Raw genomic sequence first — 25595 nt, 5'->3', positions numbered from 1 at the left:
TTTAAGTCCATTCTTAAACATTTAATTAATACCTCAGCCCCATCGAGGTATAAGTCAGTCTATTTGTTAGGTAATTAGCAGTGAAGACAAAAGCATCTAATCACTGTTGGAAAGTGAAAGAATGGGACTTAAGAATATTAGTGCCTACATTTCAAAGCTGATAAGGTTAAGCCTCTCAAAAAAATAAGTGTATTGTGAAGAGCCACACATAATTTGCAATACAATCCTAAATTCCTTTTCTTTGAAACAGAATGAACAGCATTAGGAAGTGGCATTATTAGCACATTCTAATCTTTCATGCCACACTAATCTGTCTAATCAAAGCTACAGCACAGCTTGTGTAAGCATGCTGCCTGTCTTAGAAGGGCAAATTGCAAACACGACTCCATCTAACAGCATGTGGTTTTAAAAGAGAATGCAGTTGGTTTTGCTCCCTGTATAATGAGTTTAAAATCAATTTGTATTTTTGAGAGAAGACTAAAGTTAAAATATCTTTGCTTACATGGCTATATTTAACATTTGCATCTGTATCGGCAGAACAGAGTACTCTGGGCTGTTCTCCTATTTGTCTAAAACCTGTTCTAAAACACAGCTTTTTCTGAACATATTTGTAGGAAATTTGAGATTTGAAACACATATTTTACAGGTTGTTCACCACAGAGTGGCGATACAGTGACCCTAGTAAGATTTTGGAGAAGACCAAGACAAGCGATGAATACAAACTGGTTGAGTTATTCCAAGCATGCACAACTGAGAACCATCCTGCAACACTGCTTGTGGAACTGTGGTTTCTCAAAAACACTCGAGGTGCCTTGTTCAGGTTTGAAATACACAAACGCATCAGAATAGTTTTCTCTAAATAGCTTTTAACTGAGGAGCAGTGTAATCGAACACAACACTTGAGCATAAATTTTTAAACACATTTTCTCCTCTATCCTTTCCCATGTGAGCTGCTACAGAAATTCAGTGAAGGCTCTATGAATCTTATTTAATCAACCATGACAAATGTTTCCGAAATGCCTAACACTGTCTTATTCTTTTTGTATCATGTTTTATGTCCTCTCACCATCCCCGACAGAAACCCTTCAACCTTACAACTTCTCCCAGAGTGTGGTTTATAGGCCACCTACAATGAAACCACTTGGGCTGATTGCTAAAAACCCAAATTCCCGGGCCCACCTAAACTGACTGAATTAGAATATCTGAGACTGGGGCTTCAGATCTGCATATTTACCAACATCCAAACATACATACATACATACATACATACGTAAAACACAGAACACAACAACACACACAAACACAAATTAATGACTATTCTGCCTACTGCTAATTCAGTATGCCTTGAGGTTAAACTCCTCTAAACTTTGTCTCTTTTTCTTTCTCTCTCTCTCTGTCTCTCCTATTTCTGTCTGTCTGTCTCTCTCTCACATACAATCTTTACATGCTCTTCCAATTGACTCTGCTACTGTGTAAGATTTTACAGACATAAATTCTATTGTTATAAACTTCTAAACATTTTCAAAGAGTTAGAGATGTATTTCACCTAGAGAAATACTTAGTGGACACTGATGGCAGGGATTAATGGAAAAACTGGGGAAAAAAACATAACAAGCAATGCTTAAAATATTTCTTTGAATTACATTTCATCCTGGGTAGTACTCACAGACCTGTTTATAGTATGAAACACACACACACACACACACACACACACATTAAGAGATCATATGAAAATCTGATTAGCACGCTGGACCAATGTCACATCTACCTAATGAATAAATTAAACAGTGTTGAGCAATGCAGTAGATCCTTATTTGCACATGGGGAAAATTATGACATTAAGAAAAAGTAAAGAAAACTCACCACTTCTTCATGTCTGCATTTTCTCACATTAATTCCATTTATCTGCAATGACAAGAAAATTATGGTTTCACCTAGCGTCCTGTGAATTGAATTTATGTTTTGGTTGCACATACAAAATAAGGGTAAAATGTGTACCTGTAGAATTGCATCTCCGATAAAGAGCAGTCCGGAAAGTTCCGCTGTGAAGGAAGAAGGGCAACAATCATGCATCAACTATTTTCTTCATACAAATGAAAGAGTTTTATAATTAAGTAAAATCAAAACCGACACAAGGAAAACATTAAACGTTTTATACAGATAGCATCTTAAAAGATCCACAAGTAATAGGAATGCAAAAGCAATTGTATGATTCTGCCCAAACATTGGAACACATATTTCCATTTAATCCTATCATTTCAGATCCTACAGTTGCCCAAAATTGGTCACTCTTCTGGATGAATGACAAAATTTTCTCATGTACTTACAATATTAGGATATCTATGAAAAAATTTCTATCTAGACATTCAATCCATCAGCTCTGGGATCGGCTCTGAGCTTCTTTTTGAACATTAGATTATCTTACTGATTTCAGTCATCAAAGCAGTTGCTTTACATCTTTGGTGTTTTTCTAGATGAAATTTCATGACAAGCTGAGTTAAACTGCATATGAAAACTGAAAGAATATGTGTATCAGGAACTGCCTTATTTGATGGGACTTGTTATCATTTAATTTGTCTAATTAAATGTTTGTTTAATGAAACAATTGATAAGCTGTGCAGTCCCTAATTTATACACAGTCACATGGTCTCCTATCTTTTACCCTTTCTTTCCTGTGAGAGAAACCCTCCCCTGGAGTAATAAAGTGATAGAGTCAGGAATCAGACTTGGCCACTTACTCTCTGGTCACGGGGAATCTGGAGCTAGTCAATCACATACTAATTTATGGTTCTTTAATATGACTTATTCTTCAGTAAGGATGGCTTACAAAGGAATAGTTACTATGCAATTCTCTAAACACTTTACCTCTTTGCTCCTTGGAGATTTTTGAAATGACAACTGGAATATTATGTTCTGCTCCCCCCTGCAAAGAGAAAATCATATATTGTGTTTTTTAATTGCAAAAAATAAAAATTCAGCCTTTAATTAGGAAATTATATATGCTATGAATAATATGTTAATGGACACCAGATACAATTTAAATAAACTTGTGGAATTTCTCTACTCAGCAGATAGTTCTCCCAAAACATTTATCCACCTATTTAGAATTTCACCATGACATCTAGTAATTAATAACGGTTGACTTCAAAAGCTTTCATCAATAGGCATTTTCTTCAATGTGTAGCATGCTGTCCATTGTAAAAATTCTTATTTAGTGTTCAAATACCAAATAATTATGTATTTCCATTAACTAGCTAAGTTGTTCTATGGTGGTGACCAAGCACAGACACCTTGGGATGCCAACTGAGTAGAGAGACCTTGCACAAAATTATACAAAAAATCAGGGTGATGGGAAAGGGATCATCTGCATTTTTTAAATTAATATTAGATTCCTCTTTGAGTGAAAGTACATATGAAACAATTAACAGAATAAAATAAACTGACAAGAACACTATTGTAATTCTTCATCTAATTGACCAAATGAGATATGAAAAAATAAAAAATAAGTAAGTGAAACTTATATGGGAGGAAATAAAGTAAATTCCTGAAATAAGTGCATAAAAATTCTGTTCTATGTTATAGAGTTGAGAAGTTTGAAACCAACAGTTGAAAAATCAAATAAATGCATTAAAGAATAAAATGTCAGGATGCCTGGGTGGCTCAGTTGGTTAAGCATCTGTCTTTAGCTCAGGTCATGATCCCAGGACCCTGGGATGGAGCCCAGTGTGGGGCTTCCTGCTCAACAGGGAGTCTGCTTGTCCCTTTGCCTCTGCCACCCCCCTCATGCTCTTTCAAACAAATAAAAAAAATCATTTAAAAAATTATTTAAAAAAACTAATAATAAAAAAATAAAATGTCATGCATAAAAAAATTATAGCACTTTTAACCTAAGATAGTTGAAAAGACAATCTAAAATTCCACTGGGTTTCTCTATCTTCAGAACACATAAACTTCTTAAACCTTTTTTATTTGAGAACAAAAGTTATTTTAGAACTGTATTTTTTCCATGAATGTCAATTTTTAACACTGAATTGCCAGTATACTTAAATATAAGATGGACAATAGTTTTTGAAAAAAGTTTTTCAACCTTTTTCTTGGCAAGTAATCCTTTTTACTTCTAGAATATTAAGGAAGAGACATGATAAAATATTGAAAACTGTCTTCTTCAGATTGAAATTCAAACCCACTGCTAACTCACTTTACGCACTATTTCCTACCAACCAAATATTCACCCATCCACCCTCACTGCCTCTGTGAAGTCTCTGGCCTACGCGACATGGCTCCTAATTCTGCCTTGCCTTTAGGTCAGTATGTCTGCAACAAGCACAAATTCTGTTTAAGATGACTTCTCATCTGATCAAAAGATAGTGATTTGTGACTGAGCGTAGAGCTGAAATGAGTGCTTATTTAGCACACGATAGACACTGAATACAAGGTAGCTATTATCCTAATTAGTCTATCAATTAAGATTTATGAATAAAATTACATGGCATAGGGTGGGAAATAAGCTTAGCACTTAATCCATTCTAAGACCCTTAAAATTTACTAGTTAGGATTCCAAGTTCCCAATCCCCTTTTTCTGTTCTATTTTTTTTCCCATTTTACTTATCAGCTTTCAACCTACTATCATCTTTATTCATTTCTTGTATTTATTATTCTTTTTCATTCTCCTTCCCCCATCTGTAACTAGAATGTAAGTTCCAAGAGGGCACTGAATTTTTTTGGTAATTTGTTTCTACATTGATGTAAAGCCAGTGCACGGAATAATGTCTTTCTTTTTTATCTTTGAAATGTTTGATGATGAATGAGTGAATGAATAAATGAAGTCAAAAGCTTTTCCAGGCCTAAGATAGACCTATTCCTTTTTTTTTTTAAAGATTTTATTTATTTATTTATTTATTTGAGATAGCGAGAGAGCAGGAGCAGGGGAGCAGAGGGAGAGGGAGAAGCAGGCTCCCCGCTGAGCAGGGAGTCTAATGCAGGACTCCATCGATCCCAGAACCTTGGGATCATGACCTGAGCCAAAGGCAAACGTGTAACCTACTGAGCCACCCAGGCACCCCGACAGACCTATTCTTGTAAACATATTGCAGAATGATTTTAAGTAGAAGCTAAGAATGTACAATGAAATTAAATGCCCGTGGTTACAGTTAGTTTCTAGAGATACATGGAACTTGGAAAGGATTTTAGGAATACGTTTCCATTTCTTAGAAAAAAAAAAACTAGTTCACAGAGATGAATCATCCACCGATGAAGTTTTAGGTGGAATAAAAAGAAGAAACAAACTCATCCAGATATTATATGGTTCAGATATTTTGGAGCAGAGAGTGATATTTTTTATGTCACTCTTCTCTTTGTGGTTGTCATCAGAATGTTTTCCTTCAGCTGTTTTTGCTTTTCACATTTTTCTGTCCTTAAGCTACTGAATCCAAAGATTTTCTTAGTGCTCAGATTTTTAATACAGGTACCATGGTAGGACAGTGGGAAACCTCTCCCTGGGATCTGTCTAGAGAAAAGAGTGTTGAAATAGCAATTTCTGAGCCCCAACTCAGTAACCCCATTCCTCCCTCAATATCAGAGAGTTAGAACTATGTATAAATGACAGGATAAAACTAAACCCTATTTTGTCAACTTTTTTTCTTTTATATGTAAAATTTCTCTTGAAATTTGAATGGTTTGAGTCCAAAGGTGGTTTTTTGTTTTGTGTTGTTTTTTTTTTTAAATCAGACATTAGGAGTTCTGAAAGAATTATTAGATTAATTGCAGAAAATTACTTTATTAATTAATTAGAGAGCAAATTTTTAGACAAAACTCAGGAGATAAAATTGGAACTTAAAATCACAGTACCTTAATTTATTGGATGAATTGTGAGAGCAGTCCAGCTCTATTAAAGTTAATAAGATTTAGTTCTGGACCTAAATGGGGAAATGTAAGTTTTCCAGTCAAGAATCAAATAATGCAACTCATCCTGTTTAAAACAGGTGACAGGCTTCCTATTGCACTTAGAAGAGAACCCCCCCCCCCCCAATCCTCAACAGCCCCTGCCTTACAGCCTCAGCCTGCCTTACATCTTCATCCTGGACCTTCATCCCTCTGAGCCAAAGGACATCATTCTATACTATCCCCTCTGCCTCGATGCTTTTTTCTTTTACTCTTAACCTGGTAAACTCCCATTCAAATTCAGAATTTCAGCTGAAGGATCCCATTCATTATTGTCTCCTTACTTGAAGTAATTCACTTCTGTAACACCAGATCCAGGCTACGATTTACATTTATTTACATCACAATTTGATCAATGTTTACTTTCCCACTGTATTATAAAGGGCATGAGGTCAAGACAGAGTTTCCTTTACTGGGCTCTTCTCCTCAACCTACTCTTAAACCAGCCAGGGTGCAGGATTGTGGTCAAGGTTTAGAGAATAAATGAATTAATTGAGCTCTGTTGTTCCAGTGTAAAATCAAGACTAGGGAAAGTGAAGCAACATTCTATAGTGCATCCCAGAAATTATTAAAATATATACCGTACAATGCATAATTAAGTTTACAATTAGTTTTATAGGAACCAGGATATTAATTACTATCTAAAGCATTTTGAGAAGGACTCTATACAAAGAATTTGCCAGTATGACTTAAATTCCATCAAATCAAACCCAGAATGTTCTTAGAGTGTTGGAAACCTTGCCAAATAAATATTTTGAATTCAATATTTTCATTATTCCAGTTAATCAATCAATCATAGTCTTGGCTCTGGGGAGTAGAAAAGAGAGCAAGGAAAATATTTGCAGACATATAATAACATCACAATAATTAAGGTCAAGAGCCTAATGAACAAGTATGGGAGAAACACCTAAAAGAATTTAATCTTTAAGAAACATGGCAAAATATCCTTATCTATCTGAATGCCATGCCTACCTGCTAATACCACTTAGTTTGAATTTGGCACAAATTAATGGTCTTTCCCACATACTATATAATTGCTTTCATATGAAAGTCCAAAGTAGAGACATCGATAGAGACATAAGGTACTTAGAGCTGGGATTGGGAAACGGGGGAGAAGGGGATGATAGCTCAAGGATATGGGGGAGACAAAAATGTTCTAAAATGCACACATCTGTGAATGAAATAAAAACCACTAACTGGTATACATTAAGTGGTTAAGTTGTATGATATGTAGATTATATCTCAATAAAATATTTAATTAAAAGAAGGTCTTTAAAATGAGAATTGTTCAGTGGTTTTAACTGATTCTTGGGGACTAATCCATAACTCCGACCTAAGCTTTATTACCTTCCTGGTATCCTCCTCTTTCTATGGTGTAAATGTATGTATCCATATTGTCCCCATTGGAAACAGAAGAATCAGACTCAAGTAAAAAGGACAGAGAACAGAATGAGGAGAAATGTATATAAATGTGGATGTACTTATATCATTCACTAATAAATTACAAAGCAGAAATTTATTATAGCTGCTATGAAGACATATATTTTTATTTAGTAAATTTGATACAATTAATATCAAGGCCTTGATATTAAATTGTTTGCTTGATTCTGGACATATTGATCCATTTAGTTTAATTTTGAATAAACCAGAATGTAAATAATTTAGAGAGGAAACATTACTTGTGTTCCCAAGTAGAGAGTTTAGAGATAATTTAGTCTGGTTTCTACAGCTACAGAGCATAGTTATTAAGAGTAAGGTCTATGTCATCTGCTTTATGTGAGGTGTAGGCCCAGCTCTGCCAGGTAAAACAATGGGTAAATTACTTAACCTCTTAATACTTAACCACATTGTCTATGGAGGGATAGTAACAGTTACCTTCTTTGCTGGATACTTAAGGCCAAATGAAACTGAATATAAAGTACTTAGCTCAGCATCTGGTACTTAACAGTTAATAAATACTTGCAATTATTGTTTATAAATGATAAGATTTTAATAATTATTATAATTTCATTCTTGATTGCTGCAAAGTTAAAGCTTTCATATAAATATCACCTTTGACAGCAAACATTTCCTTAAAGGACATAGATGACATAGCATTGTCTGTTGGAAAATAACTCTGTAGAACCCTTTGTAGTAATAATAATCAAAACACCCTTTCTCTAAAAACTGATTTGTTAACTGACAATGGCCAAAGGTATGATTTAATAATCTGCAACAGCATTGTATTTTCAAAGATATGGAAGATAAATAAAAGATAGTGGTTTGCTTTAAGGTGATTATCCATATGTTGATGCTCATAAGAATTAGGCAAAAATACAAGAATATTGTGTCCTATGTTGCAGAAGTTTGGTGATTATTGGGAATGTAGGTGTGGGAGACCATTAAGTTATTTTTGGAAATGGTTAAGTATCAGGATATCCCAGACAAAATGGATGAGCACTTGAAAGAAAGATTCTACCAGAAGGCCAGAAAGCAGGTGTGATATGAGGGAAAGGGGGCAGGAGCTGAAGAGCTGGGAATAAGGATCAGAAACGGCCATAGGAATTTAGGAACTCTGAAAAACTAGAAAGGACCCAGATCAGAATGTCCTGTAGGAACAATAAGAATATACACCAGCTAGCCTGATAAATCTGAGATCTTCAAGGTGTGAAAATCAAAAACAAATGGAGACCAGCCTTGAAAATTCTCTGAACAGACAAAACCACTTTAGTCATACAAAGCTTCATTTAGCTTATTTTGAAAGGCTAGCTTGACCCAAGTTGTTTCTCATGTTTATTCCTCTAGAAATCACAAGTAAAACTTGAACTATTTCCCAAGGTTGCTATGAGTCAACCACTAACCTGTTCCCTATCATTTAAGAAAATTGTAATATTGTAGCCAATCCCAGTGAAAGTCACTGCCTTCCCACTATACAAGTTGCTTTATAACAATATGCCCTGAGCCTCATGCCATGGTTTGGGTTGAGGGCTCTTGCTCTGCGAACTGTCTTTTTGATGGGTGCACAATAAACTTGAACTAATTACTAGTTCAATGATTCATTGTTTTTACTTCTGTAATTTCTGAAATTTTTACAAAAAGAATCCGTTTCAGTCTGAAAACAGAGAAGATTATGTGATTATAAGTGGAAAGTTTAGGTATCCTTTTGCTCAGTTTTTGGAGAATGATCTTTTGGAAATTTAAACATGTAAATAAGAAAAGCTTGACATTTTATTGAGCGACAAACAAAAACAAAAACTAATACCAGGAAAAACACACACACTGACTTCTGAGGGATGTTTAAATTGAGGAAGAATGAATAATGGTAAAAGCCAGGGAGAATCAATCCTAAATAATTATCAGAAAGATCCAAAGTTCTTCCAGATGCAGAAAGTGTTCTAAAAAGCAACACAAGTCTAAAAAGAGCTTCCATGAGCAAGGCTTTCTGGCAGACAGCACAGGAGTGAGCACAGTGCATAAAAGTCTACCAGTGTTTCATGACTAAGTTTCTGATCAGAAAGTATGACCATCATTTTGATTTAGAGGTTCTGGAGTAGGGGCTTGTGGATGAAATGCCATTTAAAGATGACAGAGGGCTCGGCCAGGTATAAAGGTGTGAATGTCGTGCCTCCAAATTTCACCTCATTGCACCCTGGGTTAGTTACGCGTTTGCTCCTACTTGATTTGCTAACTGCAATGACAGAATAACTGTAGCACGGACAGCAAAGCAGAAACTAGCCGGGATCCAGGGATGGGCACGCTCCCCAGGGGTTAAAAAGAATCCCTTTCATTTTTAGGAGCTAAAGACAAAAGTTTAGCTAAACCAGAGGATGGGAAGATGGAGCAAGACAGTCAGCCTTGTGTGTGGCAGCTCCACTTGTCAGGACACCTGCTTCGCCATGTGGGACATTAGCACAAGTCTGTCGTGTGTCCACGGGACCTCGGTTCTGCATTGTGGGGGGTTTTGCACTCATGTAGAATTAACTGGGTATATAGGTAATTTTGGTCTCTACCTTTCCATGATAAAACACTCTTGTCATGGGGTGCTGGGTGCCTTAGTTGGTTAAGCCACTGATTCTTGGTTTGCCCTCAGGTCGTGATCTCATGGGTCATGAGATGGAGCCCGGGATGGGGCTGCACTCAGTGGGGAATCGGCTTAAAGATTCTCTCCCTCTGCCCCTCCCCCCACTTGTGCTCACACGTGTGCATGCGCTCTCTCTCATAAATAAATAAATAAATAAATAAATAAATAAATAAATAAATACTCTTGTTATGAAAAATGGGATTTTAGGAATCTAAAAAATAAATTTGTCTCTGGAAATATATCTGATTTCTACATTAAATCTCAATTTAATTGATGCCAAAGCTCATTTTGGGTGATTGTGTTCCACACTGAGGGTACAGCAATTTTGGATATGATTTAAAATAATAAATGTAGGGGCGCCTGGGTGGCACAGTCGTTAAGCATCTGCCTTCCGCTCAGGGCGTGATCCTGGCATTCCAGGATCGAGCCCCACATCAGGCTCCTCCGCTAAGAGTCTGCTTCTTCCTCTCCCACTCCCCTTGCTTGTGTTCCCTCTCTTGCTGGCTGTGTCTCTCTGTCAAATAAATAAATAAATAAATAAACCTTTAAAAAATAAAATAAAATAAAATAAAATAAAATAAAATAAAATAAAATAATAAATGTGACTTTTCAAAGGACAGTCTCAGATCTTGTGAGAAAGTCCTAATAATGCAAACCAAAAATTTTCTTAAGATGTAAAAAACAAAACTATAAGAAGAGGAGAAGTAAAATTTTAAAAGAAGATGGGTTAAAACTTACAAATATTTTTAAGAATATAGATATAATATAATCTGATATTTTTATTTATGTTTTTCTCTTATTCCTTAGGATTTCGGGAAATTTTGAGATGGAAACTCTCCTTAACATGCACTACATCATATTATCCTTCAGGGGAAGATATGAAATTATAAACACCTAAAATCAAACTGTATAGACATACAACTGCCTCAATCTCTAGGCCACCTGGGACTAAGCCGCACAATTTGTCCCAGAAGTTTCAGCATTGTCTCAATAATAAGGTAGAGAAAATAAATGAGGTAAAGGCTCACTTTTATTTCACCACCCTTACAGGATAATCTTTGCTTGGAGAGTGTTGGGGAACAAGAACATTGTACATGGACAGGTAACATCAAGGCTTAAAGGACATTGGTAGCTTCAGGGACATCATACTGCCCATAGTCTACGGCCACTAGGGCATGTTAATAAAACATTAGAAAGATGCTATATAAGAAGCCTCTTTGTGATATTGCCCACCAACTTGTGTAGCACTGACCACCACATGACAGAAGTGAGGAGTTGCCACCATGCACAATGGTGATCGTGGCAGGAAAGGCCCATGAGCCAAGATTTGTCAGGAGCACAGAGCATAGCCAATTGGCTTTGACTTGCAAAAGCACGTGTTGGAGTGTTTTAGTGTTTTCTGACCAAAAAAAAGACATTTTGTTACCCTTTAGTCAGGTTTTTTACAAATAATTTTTTAGAAGGTAAAATTGAAATAACATCACCATGTGTTCTTAGTACAATGAAATTCAGGAGCACCTGTAGGAGTCTTCACTATATTGGTTAATGCCTTTTTAATTGTCCAATATGCATCCTTCCTTCTGTTATCTCCAGTTGAGATATTCCAGGTCTTAAGTCAATAATTCTCATTGCAAAATCTCCAGTGTGTGCCAGAAGTGATTACTTAACTGAAGCAAATAAGGATAAGATATATGTTTATATATTTATGTGAATAATTATATTATTGGCTCAAATTGCTCCAGCAATAGGAACATAAACAAATAAATACATAAGAAAATAAACAAATGGTCAACATTAAAATATTAATTCTGTATTTAGGCTAAAATGATTTCTTAAACTGTTCATTCTGTATATATATATATATATAACATGATATATATATATATATACACACACACACTAACAGAATGAAAGATAGTTTATTTTTTAAAGATTTTATTTATTTATTTGAGAGGGAGAGACAAAGAGAGAGAGAGAGTGAACAAGCAAGAGCATAAGAGCAGGGGGAAGGAGAAGCAGACTCCCCACTGAGCAGGAAGTAGACTTAGATCCCAGGACTCTGGGATCCTGACCTGAGCCAAAGGCAGACACCTAACTGACTGAGCCACCCAGGTGCCCTTAAAGATATTTTTAAAACAAAAAAGCAAGTGTCAGAGGTAAGTATTAAGAAAAACAAATTGGAAAACCCTAAAAGGAAACTTTTCAGAACGATTGGGTAATATTCTAAGTAAAAATATTAATTTTAATATTTATGGTTAGTGTGTCATAAGAATTATAAAATAATTGCCTTTTTGTCAGAATTCCTAATATATGGCACAGATCACAATTCAAATACAGTTTCTGTGGTCAATATTATGAATGGAAACTATATACTCATTTGATTTAGAAATTATTTATTTAGGTGTAAGAGTTTTGTTTGGATTGGAATAATGAAAATATTAAATGGAAATAATTCATCTGGGAAAATTCTTGATGTTTTAAAAACTGTCTAGGTTAAAATTGTGGCATTTTAGTAAAAATAAATTACATTGTATTATTGGCTTTAAATTATAAATGGAAATCGAAAAAAATAGAAAAGAAAATTTCCAGCCTGCAAAAAACTAATTCAGATCCACCATCAGAAATAGAGTCAGAGGGGCTGTGTGGCTTAGTGGGTTAAACGTTGGAGTCTTGGTTTTGGCTCAGTTCATGATCTCCTGATGGGTAGTAGATGGAGCCCCATACTGGGCTCCCTGATCAGCAAGGAGTCTCCTTCTCCTGTGCCCCTCCCCCTCACTTGAGCACAAATACTCTCTCTCTCTCTCTCTCAAATAAATAAACAAATCTGAAGGAAGGAAAGAAAAGAAAGAAAGAAAGAAAGAAAGAAAGAAAGAAAGAAAGAAAGAAAGAAAGAAAGAAAGAGTCAAGCCTGATAGGTGAAAATTATCATCTCAAATGAAACCAGCTCTCATGATTGGATTTTATTCACACTTAGCTTTTGTTCTCTCTCATAGACTTTTCACTATCTTTAGAGGTACCTTTAAATCCTTCAAACAATCCCAATAAATATTACAGCAAAAACAAAAATCATTTCCACATCCTATGAGTTGTTCTGCAAACCTTTCTGGTTTTAGCTGATGATAGATAAAGGAAAGTTAAATACATATTTTAAAACTAACATTTTATGTAGTAATATTCTTATCACTTGACAACACAGTGCTATACCACACTGGTACATTTTTCTAAGGTATTTCCATAATGTCAACTAGAACTGAGAGACACCAAATTTAGAGTTCCACTTTCCAAGCATGTATAAACTGAGCTGTGTTAAAATTTCATGAAATTTATACATGAGATGTATGGTTTTCACCCTACATAGGCAAAATACCTGAACCAATCATCAAGATAAAGTTATATTTCGTTTATCTATGCAGAGATGTAGATTTCTAAAGGGCATTTAAAGACATTGAGTTGACTTTCATAATATTTATGTAATTTTTCATCCTTTTAAAATTTCTGTTTTGTTTCAGTGATAACAAATTGCAGGTATGGTACATCTTTATTAGTCAACCATATACAGAAAAAAAGGGGCCTTTAAAATTTAATAATAAATGGAAGTGAACAGGTATGGTCATTTTTAAAATAAATCAGATGTTAAAATTCTGTCTATCCTGTATGCTTGGTATTGTGACATGAAAATTTGCTGGTTTCTTGAAAAAAGGAAAACTAAGCAAAAGAAAAAGATGAATAAAATCCAACTAATACTTAACTATTATTATTGTAAAACTTGTTCTTGCTCCATTCACTGAAGGGGCAGTAGCTCCTACTCTGGCTGGTTAGAGGACGATATGCATACAACACCATATCTGACATGTTAGATGATACCAGATAGAGAAAGCAAATGATCTATATTCAATACCAGGTAAAATTCCCAACTACCTTTTCTAGGGGTATTTCTAAATCAAAAGTTGACCAAGATTTTGTGAGAACCTACCTAATTTACATTTCATTCCAAATATTGAACAGTTTGCTATAGCCATTCTTGTCTAATTATTAATCACCCCCAAAAAATCAAAATACACAAAAATGCAGGCATTACAACATGGCCTTTAAGGATAGACTGGAAAGACAGGCTACCTTTATGCTTAATCCAAATCCTCCTACAGTTTGTCTTCTAATGGTCACCGTTCTTTCCTGAAAGACAGGATTTTAAAAGTGGTTAGCATTTCCTAATACTATACTTACACACCATTTTCTTCCTCCAGGTTCTGTTTTTGTTCCTTAAAAAAAGAAATATTTTGTGACACCATAGAGGCTCTAGTTCTTGCAACAAATGGAGTATTTTGTAATTTTCAAATCAAATATTAATTTATCTGTCCAGATAAAAGGGACTGTACTGTTATTAAACTTCTAAATTCCCCAAAGTTAGGTTCCTTTCAATGATTCTTTGGACATATTTTGGAATTTTAATTTTATCTTCTCATTTTCACACTATATATTCTTGTTGTCTAAGAAATGACAAGTTTGGGTTACATAAAAATAATTCTATGTCAATGGTAAATATTATCTTTGTTAACCAAGGTCTTATCTCCATCAGTACGAAGTCATCTTGCTTGTGGAAATTTGAGAGCTGAGCTGGGAGGCTGCCATGTCCCAGCACATCAATGATTCATGTGTATCTAGGATTGAGACTGTGGATAAACCAGGTTCAAAATGATAGCTTATGTGAAAAAAGAATGGATTTTACACCTAACTAATAATGACAACAGAATTATCAATTTTCAAAATCAATTATCTTTTTCCTTCCATGATGGAAACAATAATTCAATCAGTGGTGTATAAAACAAAAATCACAAAGATCTACATTTGAACAAATCTTTTAATTTCCAATAAAAATCAGTATTACTCTGTTTTAGGGCAATCATTTCTACATAATGAATAGTCTAGAAGCATGTTGAAAGGTTGAAAGCTTTTATTTATAATCTTCTCCACTTACTTATAACTTTCTCATGTTTTTGAACCTCCCCCTATCCATAATGGTTTGAGACCCCCCGCCCCCTTGTCCTGCTGTACTTGGGATAGATGTTGCTCCCCACAAATGGCCAACTTTTTTGACTACATTACCCATCTCCAAGTCTGAATACTGCTCTCTTTCTTATTATTTCCTTTACTCCCTGGTTTTAGAGGGGCTATGTGGAACAGATTATATTATTTAAAAAGAACAAAGAGAAAATCTGGAAAATACCCATTTTCTTCTGATGGCTCTTCCTAAATATTTTAAGATAGCATAAAACCTCATCATTTTGGCAGTTACAAGATACTTTCATTTAGCCAAGTTTTTAGATTTCATATATAAAAGTAAAAAAAAATTAAAGAACAAGATCACTATACGAGAAATTGAGGTATATTAACTGTTATTTATTTTGAATTAAAAAATAAACCTTTATGGTTGGAGATTGGTGCATATTAAGAAAAAAAAACTATTAGTGCAAATGAGTAGCACTTAATTATCTAAATGTTCTTCCTTCCTATCATGTCCTAGGTAATTTGGCCTATTTTAAAACTACAGATTTTACTCTTATAACCTGTCATCTAATTACGTTTTCAAGCCAACATTAAGATTACTTACGCAAAGTAAGTTTATAGGTGTATTACACTTAATGTAAAGCAACATGAAATATAAAACACATTATTCATGTCAAATAATACCATAAGCTCTCCTTTTTTATTCGTAAGCCAGCTACTGTATCACTCCCCATTGGTGGAGTCACAAGTATGGGAAGATGCAGTACTTTAGAACTTATATTGCAATATCTATGTATATAAGCATACCTTCATGTATGAAAGCAAAAAGGAAAGTGGGCACATGAATTATACATATAGATAACCTAATTTAAAATAAATTAAGTATCTATTGGAAATGTCCTTTTGTTGGACAGGATAAAAGTAATCCGTTAAATTAATTAATCTTTGTTTATTTCTCATTAAAGGATTAATTAAAGCTGCACATTGCAAATAACAGAATTGAAATCAAAGAATCTATCAATAACTCAAATATCCACAACTTAATATGTTTGGAAAATTACTTAAGCCCTGTGAATCTCTTTGTCCAAATCTGAAAAATGGTGATAAATAATACATAGTAACAGCTTTGTTTTGAGGATTGATCTTTGTGAAGGACACTGGCATAGAGTAGAAACTTAATGAATATTCTGTCTCTCTCTTTCTCTCTCTCTCACACACACATAATCTGTTATTCTAAACAGAAATTCTTACTTAATAGTCACTTAAATATCTGATTAATATTTACGCAGTTTGTATGCCAATAGTTACATCACAGAGTAACTCAGATACTGGAAGACTCAACTCAGGGATAGGCCAATTAAATGTTTATCCTTACTCTTATAAAACAGATAAGCCAACTGCTTTCACAATACTGCCTATCAAACTAAACAGGTTCTTAGGTGGTAGTTATTTTCTTAATTCCATTTCTATAAGGAACATATTCTTGATTCATTGAAATAAAGATTCATCTTTCTTTTCTCAAAGTAAAGAACTTAGTCTGTCAAAGAAAATGTATTTTATTAGTAAATGACATCACCTAAATTTTCTACAACGTCTTGCATAGAAATCATTAGTCACAAGGACAACGTGATGAGCAAATTCTATTAACCAGCCAAGTGTATGCTGAAACATTGCTTTTCTTTGAAGGGACAGCAAGCATGCCAGGGTGATCAAAGGTTTATGCCTTTACTCCTTCTCTACAAGACTGCTTTCCAATCTTTAGCAGAGAATATTTAGAATCAAATTCAAAATTGCTGATGCAGAGAGGAGACTAGAGAGTCAGCAGTAGCTGCTGAAAAATCTCAGAGGCAGCACTTATTTTAATGTATTTTAAACACGGGCACATGCACGCACATGCAAACCCCAGCCAGCACCTCTATACGCTATTGCTTCATTAGTTTACTTTTAAGAAAGTAGGGAGAAACAAGCAAGACAAATTACTTTATGTTTTAAAACCAAAATATTAAATTTGTCACTGCAGGTAGAGGGCAGTAGAGAATGGCAAACAACTGCTCCCAGTGCGGCACCTTGCTCTTCTCCCCACTGTGTGTATGTTTGTGTTAGTTATAACCTCTATCCCCTTTCCACCTCTCCACATTTGGTTCTTCCCTTCTGCCCCCCCCCAAATAATTTTTAAAGGCAATGTAGTTAATTGTTTCAGCTGCTCACCTCATAAATTAGAGAAAATCTGAAAGCTGATCTGAAGTTATATTTAGTTACATCTTGCGTGTCTTAAACACATTGCCTAAGTAACAAACACTGGTCTTCAGTGTTCTTACTACAAACTAACGTAGTATTGGTTATTTTATTCTTTAAAACACAAAATCAAGACAGATCCCCCCATATACTTACATATATAAAAAGCTTCTCTTTAATCTTCCTATTCCTTATAAAATGTAAAGGATGGAGCCCAGAAATAATATTGGACTTATAAAGAGGTGATGTAGGGGCACCTGGGTGGCTCAGTCAGTTATGCCTCTGCCTTTGGCTCAGGTCATGATCCCAGGGTCTTGGGATCGAGTCTCAGGTCAGGCTCCCTGCTCAGCGGGGAGCCTGCTTCTCCCTCTCCCTCTGCTGCTCCCCCTGTTTTGTGCTCTCTCATTTTCTGTCAAATAAATAAATAAAATCTTTTTTAAAAAAAGATGTGCTATACACCTAAATAATCAGCATAAGCATTATCACAAAAAAGAAAGAAAACTTGTTTTTTTGGGTTTTTTTTTAAGATTTTATTTATTTGACAGAGAGAGAGAGACAGCCAGCAAGAGAGGGAACACAAGCAGGGGGAGTGGGAGAGGAAGAAGCAGGCTCACAGCAGAGGAGCCTGATGTGGGGCTCGATCCCATAATGCCGGGATCACACCCTGAGCTGAAGGCAGACGCTCAACCACTGTGCCACCCAGGCGTCCCAAGAAAACTTGTTTTAAATGCTTAATTTGCTTTATGTAAAAATCTAATTATTGTCACCCCTGCCTTTTGGAATATTATATTTGAAATACTCCATGTATACTGTATGAACTATATGGGAGCTATAACCAAAACATACATGTTACCAAACACAAAGTGTTGCTATGGTTTACCCCAAGTATAGAAATGTGTGAGATATGTAGTTGAAAAGAGAAGAAAGAAGGGAGAAGAGTGCAGAAACTAGAGAGATTATCAAATGGAGAATTGTTTGTACTGATTATATGGGGTGGAAATAAACAGGATATACAAGAAAAGAGATAGGGAATGTCATTAGCTCTTTTGACAGTTCAGGAAGAGTGAGTAAACTTGAAAAAGGAAAATAATAAAATGGTAGCTTCTAGGTACTGAAAATCAACTTTGTGAACTGACAGGTTTCATAACACATATGATTATTAAAATACATTGTGACCTTGACTTTTTTTGTCAACTAATTTTTCTAAGAGCTGAGTCTTGTTCATTTTCGGATCCCAAAAATTTAGCATGGGGCCTATATCAAAGTTAGGTATTCATGCATTAAGTGAGAAAAGAAAAGTTTTTTGCAAGTATTTTCCCAAGTAATCATCATAACAGCACTTGGGATAGGCAATATTTTCCTAATTTAGAATAAGAAAACTAAATACAAAGGAGTTAAATTAACTTGACCAAGATTCAAATCATGATTTAAATGAAAGCATCTTTGATTCCACTATAACAACAGGACTGGGATGAGATGGAAAATTGGGACGAAAGAAACAAAGAAATGGAAAATCAGGGTACAATGTAATAAAAAGAGATGGAATTGTGAGAAACTGAATGTTTTCCCTCTACAACTGGGAAAAAAGGCAAGGATCATCTCATTACTCCTCTTACATTGTGCTTGGAGTCTCAGCTAGTGTAATAAGGCAACAATCTGAAGTAAAAGGCATTGTCTATGTAGAAAACCCCAAAGAGGCAACAAAAACCTTCTGGAAATAATAGATAATTGGAGCAAGTTCACAGGAGACAAAAAAATATACAAAAATCAATCGCTTTCTTATACATCAACCATGAGAAATTAGAATTTGAAAAGAAAATCACAATTACCATTTACTAAAAAGGAAATACTTGGTATAAATAAATCTAATAAAATAAGTAAGGACTTATATATGGAACTACAAAACTCGGGGGAGAAAGAAATCAAAGATGATCAAACCAAAGAGAGATATTTCATGTTCTGAACTGAAGACTCAATATTTTTAGGATGTCAATTATTCCGAACTAGATCTATAGAATCAATGCAGTGCCAATAAAATCTCTGCAAACCATTTATGAATATTAATAAACTGTTTCTAAGGTTAACATGGAAAGCCAAAAAACCCCAAATAGCTACCACAATATTGAAGTAGTAGAAAATGTTGGAGGACTCAGGATGCCTGACTTAGGACTTACTATAAAGCCACAGTAATCAAGACAGCATGAAACTTTTGAAGACTAAACATATAGATTATTGGAATAGAACAGAACACCACAAAACCAAACAAAACAAAAGCAAACATACAAATGCAGTTAACTGATCTTTGACAAAGAAACAAAGGCAATTCATGGCAAAAAGAAAGGATAGTCTTAAAACAAAAAAAGAAAGGAATAGAAAAGAAAAAAGAAAAGAAAGAAAAAAGAATAAAGAGAGAGGGAGGGAGGGAGGAAGGAATCTAGACATAGATGCCATTCCTTTAATAAAAATTAACACAAAATGGATCACAGATCTAAACATAAACACACTTATTATAAAGCTTCTAAAAGAAAACAGGAGAAAATCTCTGACTTCGGGTTTGCAATGCGCTTTTCAATACAATATCAAAGCATGATCCATTAAAAAAAACTGATGCTGAAGTATTTTAAAATTAAAAACTTCTACTTTGTAAAAGATACTGTTAAGAGAATGAAAAGTAACAGGTTGAAAGAAAATATTTGCATAATGCATTCTTATGAAGGACTTGTTTCCAAAATATATGAAGAACTCTTTTAACACTTATCAAGAAAATAAACAATCCAATTCAAAAGTTGCCAAAATATTAGAGCAAAGACCTCATCAAAGAATATACAGATGGCAAGTAAACATATGAAAAGATGCCCAACATCATTTGTTATTAGGGAATAGCAGATTAAAATAATGAAATAACATTATACATCTATTAGAATGGCTAAAATCTAAAACATTGACAATATCAAATGGGATATATCATCATAAGAATTCACCTTCCTTGCTGGTGGGAATTCAATGGAGAGTTTGGAAGTTTATCACAAAGCTCAACAAAGTCTGAATAGATGACATAAGAATTGCACTCCTACGTATTGATTCATCTAATTTTAACATTTGTGTTTACCCAAAAACCGGTATGAAGATATTTATAACAGCTTTATTCATAATTGCCAAAAACTGAAAGTGACCAAGATGCTTTTCATCCATGGAATGGATAAAGAAACAAACACAACTATGTGGTACCTCTATACAAAGAAGTACTATTCACTAGTAGAAATAACTGTCTAGCTTCAAAAAGACATGGAGAAACCTCAAATGTATATCACTAGGTTAAAGAAGCCAGTCTCAAAAGAATTCATACTCTATTTCATTTATATGACACTCTGAAAAGGCAAAACTAAAGAGACAATGAAATGATCAGTGGTTGCCAGGGATTCTGAGAGAGGGAGGAAAGGCTGAACAAATGAAACACAGGAGATGTACAGGGCAGTGAAAATATTCTTTTTGATATTACAATAACGAGTACATGATGTTAGGCTTTAGTCAAAACACATAAAACTTTAGAGAACAAAGAATGCATCTTAATATATATATATATATATATATATATATATATATATATATATATATATATATATATATTTAAAAGAGTCATTTAGGAAGTTAGAGGATCTGAAGAGGGGTTGCAGCTGTAACAAAACAATCTCATTGCATTTAAAATATCTGTTTCCATCTCTTTGAAAGGAATAGGGGGTAAATGTGCTTACCTAAGTAACTTTGGAAATGAATGGAGTCAGTAAGACAAAAAGGTAAAGACTAAAGACAAAAGGGACTGCACATGGTAATGTATCCTAGTTGATAAAGTTCTTTCCCATGAAAGTATGGTTAATAATTCTGATATTGCTATTCATATATATTGAAATTAAACAAGTAAGTGGATGGTAGATTGGAAAAACCAGTTTCTCACTGTTGGAGTGGAAATTTACAGCGAGGGAAGAAGGCTTAAACTGTCCCTTGGGTAATGGAAGACAGTTAAAGATAGCAGTATGAACTCATGCTTAGTGTAATGTTGATACAGATGGTTACACACAGAAATATTTATAGATATATGAATATATAGAGATTATTTTTCATCCTTTTAAAAATAGTTTTACAGAGATACAATTCATATACCATAAAACCAATCTTGTCAAATATACAATTTAGTGACTTTTAGTGTATTCACAGTTAGGCATCCATCACCACAATCAATTTTAAAACATTTGCATTTTTCAAAATGTAACGCCATATCCTTTAGTCCTCAAAGTCCATCTTGCCTTAGGCATCTACTAATCTACTTTCTATCTCTATAGATTTGCCTACTATGGACATTTCACATAAATGGTATCACACAGTATACGGTCCTTCGTGTTTGGCTTCTAACCATGATATTTTCAAGGTTCATCTATGTTGTAGCATGTATCAATATTTCATTTTTTAATTTGTCAAATGACATTGCACTGCATGGGTAAGCCACATTTTATTTACCCATTCCTCCATTCTTGGACATTTAGGTTGTTTATACTATTTGGCTATTATATATAATGCTGCTATAAACTTTTGTGTGTACATATGTGCTTTTTTCTCTTGAGCCTATACTGAGGAGTGAAATCGGGAACTGTCAGAATGTTTTCCAACGCAGCTGTACCATTTTATATTCTCATCAGTAGTGGCTGAGAATTTCAACTTCTCTACATCTTCACTAACACTTGTCCTTATTTATCTTTGTGATTATAACCATCCCAGTGTGCCATAAAGTATCTCATGTGGCTTCGATATATATTTCCTTGATGGCTAACAATGTTGAGCATCTCTTAATTTGCTTATTGGCCATTTACATACCTTCTTTGGAGAAATGTCTACTTGAGCTCTTTAGATGTGTCATATTTTATACCTATGTTGTCTTCTAAGAGTTTTATATTTTTAGCTCTTAAATTTAGGTTTTTGATTCATTTTGAGTTAATTTTTAAAATGGTGTAAGTTCTCAAAATCATTATTTTGCATATGGATATCCAGTTAATCTGGCACCATTTGCTGAAAAGACAATTTTTCTCCATTGGTCTTGTCACCCCTGAAAATCAATTGACTGTAAAATGAACGTTTATTTCTGAACTCTCAATTCTATTTCAATTACTATATCACTATCCATATGCCATATGTGGACATATTTCACACTGTCTAGATTACCACTTCTTTCAAACTGCTAAGTTTTAAAATCAGGAACTGTGAGTGCCTCAACTTTTTTTTTTCTTTTTCAAAATTGTTTTGTCTATTCTAAGTCCCTTGCATTTTTATATGAATCTTAGCATTAGTTTGTCTATTCCTGCAAAGAAGTAAGCTTGGATTTTGGTGGAGATAGATCTATAAATCAATGTGGAGATTATTAGTATCTTAACATGTCATTAAGTCTTTGGGCTCATGAAAATAGAAGGTCTTTCCATTTATTTAGATCTTTAATTTCTTTCAATTGTTTTTGTTGTTGTTTCTAGTTTTCAGAATATATACTTTGTACATTTGCAAATTTATTCTTAAGTGTTTCATTCTTTTTTAATCTATTTTCAATGAATAATGTTATTTAGAGTTTAGAACTCCTTTGTTCTAAGGAAGTAATAGCATTCTTCCTGAGAAGGCTTAGGCATTAAACTCCCCCCCAGATAATTTCACAAAATCTAAACAATTAACAAGAATACATTTTTTAAAATAATTTTTATGATGTTTTGTTAGTAACCATACAGTATATCACTAGTTTTTGATGTAATGTTCCATGATTCATTATTTGCATATAACACCCAGTGCACCATGCAATATGTGCCCTCCTTAATACCCATCACAGACCTATCTCAGTCCCCCAACCCCCTCCCCTCTGAAGCTGTCAGTTTGTTTCCCAGAGTCCATAGTCTCTCGTGATTCATTCCCCCTTCTCTTTACCTCCCCTTCATTCTTCCCTTCCTTCTCCTACCAATCTTCCTGCTATTTCTTATGTTCCATAAATGAGTGAAACCATATGATAATTGTCTTCTCTGCTTGACTTATTTCACTTAGCATAATCTCCTCCAGTCTCATCCATGCTGCTGCAAATGTTGGGTAATTGTTCTTTCTGATGGCTGAGTAATATTGTATATATGGACCACATCTTCTTAATCCAGTCATCTGTTGAAGGGCATCTCAGCTCCTTCCACAATTTAGCTATTGTGGACAACGTTGCTATGAACATTGGGGTGGATATGGCCCTTCTCTTCACTACATCTGTATGTTTGGGGTAAATACCCAGGAGTACATTTTGCTGGGTCATAGGGTAGCTCTATATTTAACTTTTTAAGGGACCTCCACACTGTTTCCAAAGTGACTGTACCAACTTGCATTCCCACCAACAGTGTAAGAGGGATCCCCTTTCTCCACATCCTCTCCAACATTTGTTGTTTCTTGCCTTGTCCAATTTTGCCATTCTAACTGGCGTAAGGTGGTATCTCAGTGTGGTTTTGATTTGAATTTTCCTGATGACTAATGATTTTGAACATTTTTTCATGTGTCTGTTAGCCATTTGTAAGACTTCGTTGGAAAGGTATCTGTTCATATATTCTGCCCATTTTTTGCTTTGATTATTTGTTCCACGTGTATTGAGTTTGAGAAGTTCTTTGTAGATCTTGGATACCAGTCTTTTATCTGTAGTGTCATTTGTAAATATCTTCTCCCATTCTGTGGGCTGCCTCTTAGTTTTGTTGACTGTTTCCTTGGCTGTGCAGAAAATTTTATCTTGATGAAGTCCCACAAGTTCATTTTTTCTTTTTTTTCTCTTGCCTTTGGAGATGTGTCATGAAAAAAGTTGCTGTGGCCAATGTCAAAGAGGTTGCAGCCTAAGTTCTCCTCTAGGATTTTGATGGATTCCTGTCTCACATCGAGGTCTTTCATTCATTTGGAGATTATCTTTGTGCATGGTGTGAGAGAGTGGTCCAGTTTCATTCTTTTGCATGTAGCTGTCCAATTTTCCCAGCACCATTTACTAAAGAGACTGTCATTTTCCACTGGATGTTTTTTCTTGCTTTGTCGAAGATTAGTTGCCCAAAGAGCTGAGGGTCCATTTCTGGGTTCTCTATTCTGTTCCATTGGTCTATGTGTCTGTTTTTGTGCCAGTACCACGCTGTCTTAGTGATCACAGCTTTGTAGTATAGCTTGAAATCTGGCAATGTGATGCCCCCAGCTTTGTTTTTCCTTTTCAACAATTCCTTGGCAATTTGGGGCCTTTTGTGGTTCCACACAAATTTAAGGGCTGTTTGTTCCAGATCTTTGAAAAATGTCATTGGTATTTTGATCCGATGGCATTGAAAGTGTAGATTGTTCTGGGTAGCATAGATATTTTAACTGTGTTTATTCTTCCGATCCATGAGCATGGAATATTTTTCCATCTTTTTGTGTGTTCTTCAAGGTCTTTCAAGAGTGATATGTAGTTTCTAGAGTATAGATCCTTTATGTTTCTGGTTAAGTTAATTCTGAGATAATGTTTGATTTTTGGTGCTATTGTAAATGGAATTGATTCCCTGGTTTCTCTTTCTTCAGTCTCATTGTTCGTGTATAGAAATACAACTGATTTCTGAGCATTGATTTTGTATTCCGCCACATTACTGAATTGTTCTGTAAGTTCTGGTAATTTGGGGGTGGAGTCTTTAGGGTTTTCCATATAGAGTATCATGTCATCTGAGAAGAGAGACAATTTTACTTCTTCTTTGACGATTTGGATACCTTTTATCCCTTTTTGTTGTCTGATTGCTGTTTCAAGGACTTCTAGTACTATGCTGAATAATAATGGCGAGAGTGGGCATCCTTGTCGTCTTCCTGATCTTAAGGGAAAGGCTTTCAGCTTTTCCCTGTTGAGAATGATATTCGCTGTATGCTTTTCATAGATGGTTTTTATGAAATCGAGGAATGTACCCTCTGTCCCTACACTCTGAAGTGTTTTAATGAGGAAACAATGCTGTATTTTGTCAAATGCATTTTCTGCATCAATTGAAAGGATCATATGGTTCTTGACTTTTTCTTGTTGATATGATCTATTTGCTAATGTTGAACCACTCTTGCATCCCAGGGAAGAATCCCACTTGCTTATGATGGATAATCCTTTTAATGCACTGTTGTATCCTATTAGCTAGGATCTTGTTGAGAACTTTGGTGTCCATATTCATCAGGGATATCGGTCTGTAATTCTCCTTTTTGATGGGGTCTTTGCCTGGTCTGGGGATCAAGGTAATACTGGCCTCATAGAATGAGTTTGGTAGTTTTCCTTCTGTTTCTATTGTTTGAAACAGCTTCAGGAGAATAGGTACTATTTCTTCTTTGA

At 34.7% G+C, this 25595-nt stretch overlaps 1 protein-coding gene across 2 annotated transcripts in view; it reads right to left on the bottom strand.

Annotated features, from left to right (window-relative positions):
* The window catches only part of SNTG1 (syntrophin gamma 1), a 302428-nt gene that overhangs the window by 238092 nt on the left and 38741 nt on the right, over nucleotides 1–25595 (bottom strand). For both annotated transcript variants that reach the window (XM_008706661.1, XM_008706662.1), the window contains exons 3-6: nucleotides 14117–14173; nucleotides 2866–2923; nucleotides 1999–2042; nucleotides 1864–1905 (exon numbers count right to left, since the gene is read on the bottom strand). In XM_008706661.1, coding sequence (XP_008704883.1) covers nucleotides 1864–1905; nucleotides 1999–2042; nucleotides 2866–2923; nucleotides 14117–14173 — 201 coding nt within the window. The remainder of the gene's footprint in view (nucleotides 1–1863; nucleotides 1906–1998; nucleotides 2043–2865; nucleotides 2924–14116; nucleotides 14174–25595) is intronic.

This window comes from Ursus maritimus, unplaced genomic scaffold, assembly GCF_017311325.1.
Source record: "Ursus maritimus isolate PB19 unplaced genomic scaffold, ASM1731132v1 scaffold_9, whole genome shotgun sequence".
NCBI lineage: Eukaryota > Metazoa > Chordata > Mammalia > Carnivora > Ursidae > Ursus > Ursus maritimus.
Note: the sequence above shows the minus strand (reverse complement) of the source record. Positions and strands in the feature narration are given on the sequence as shown.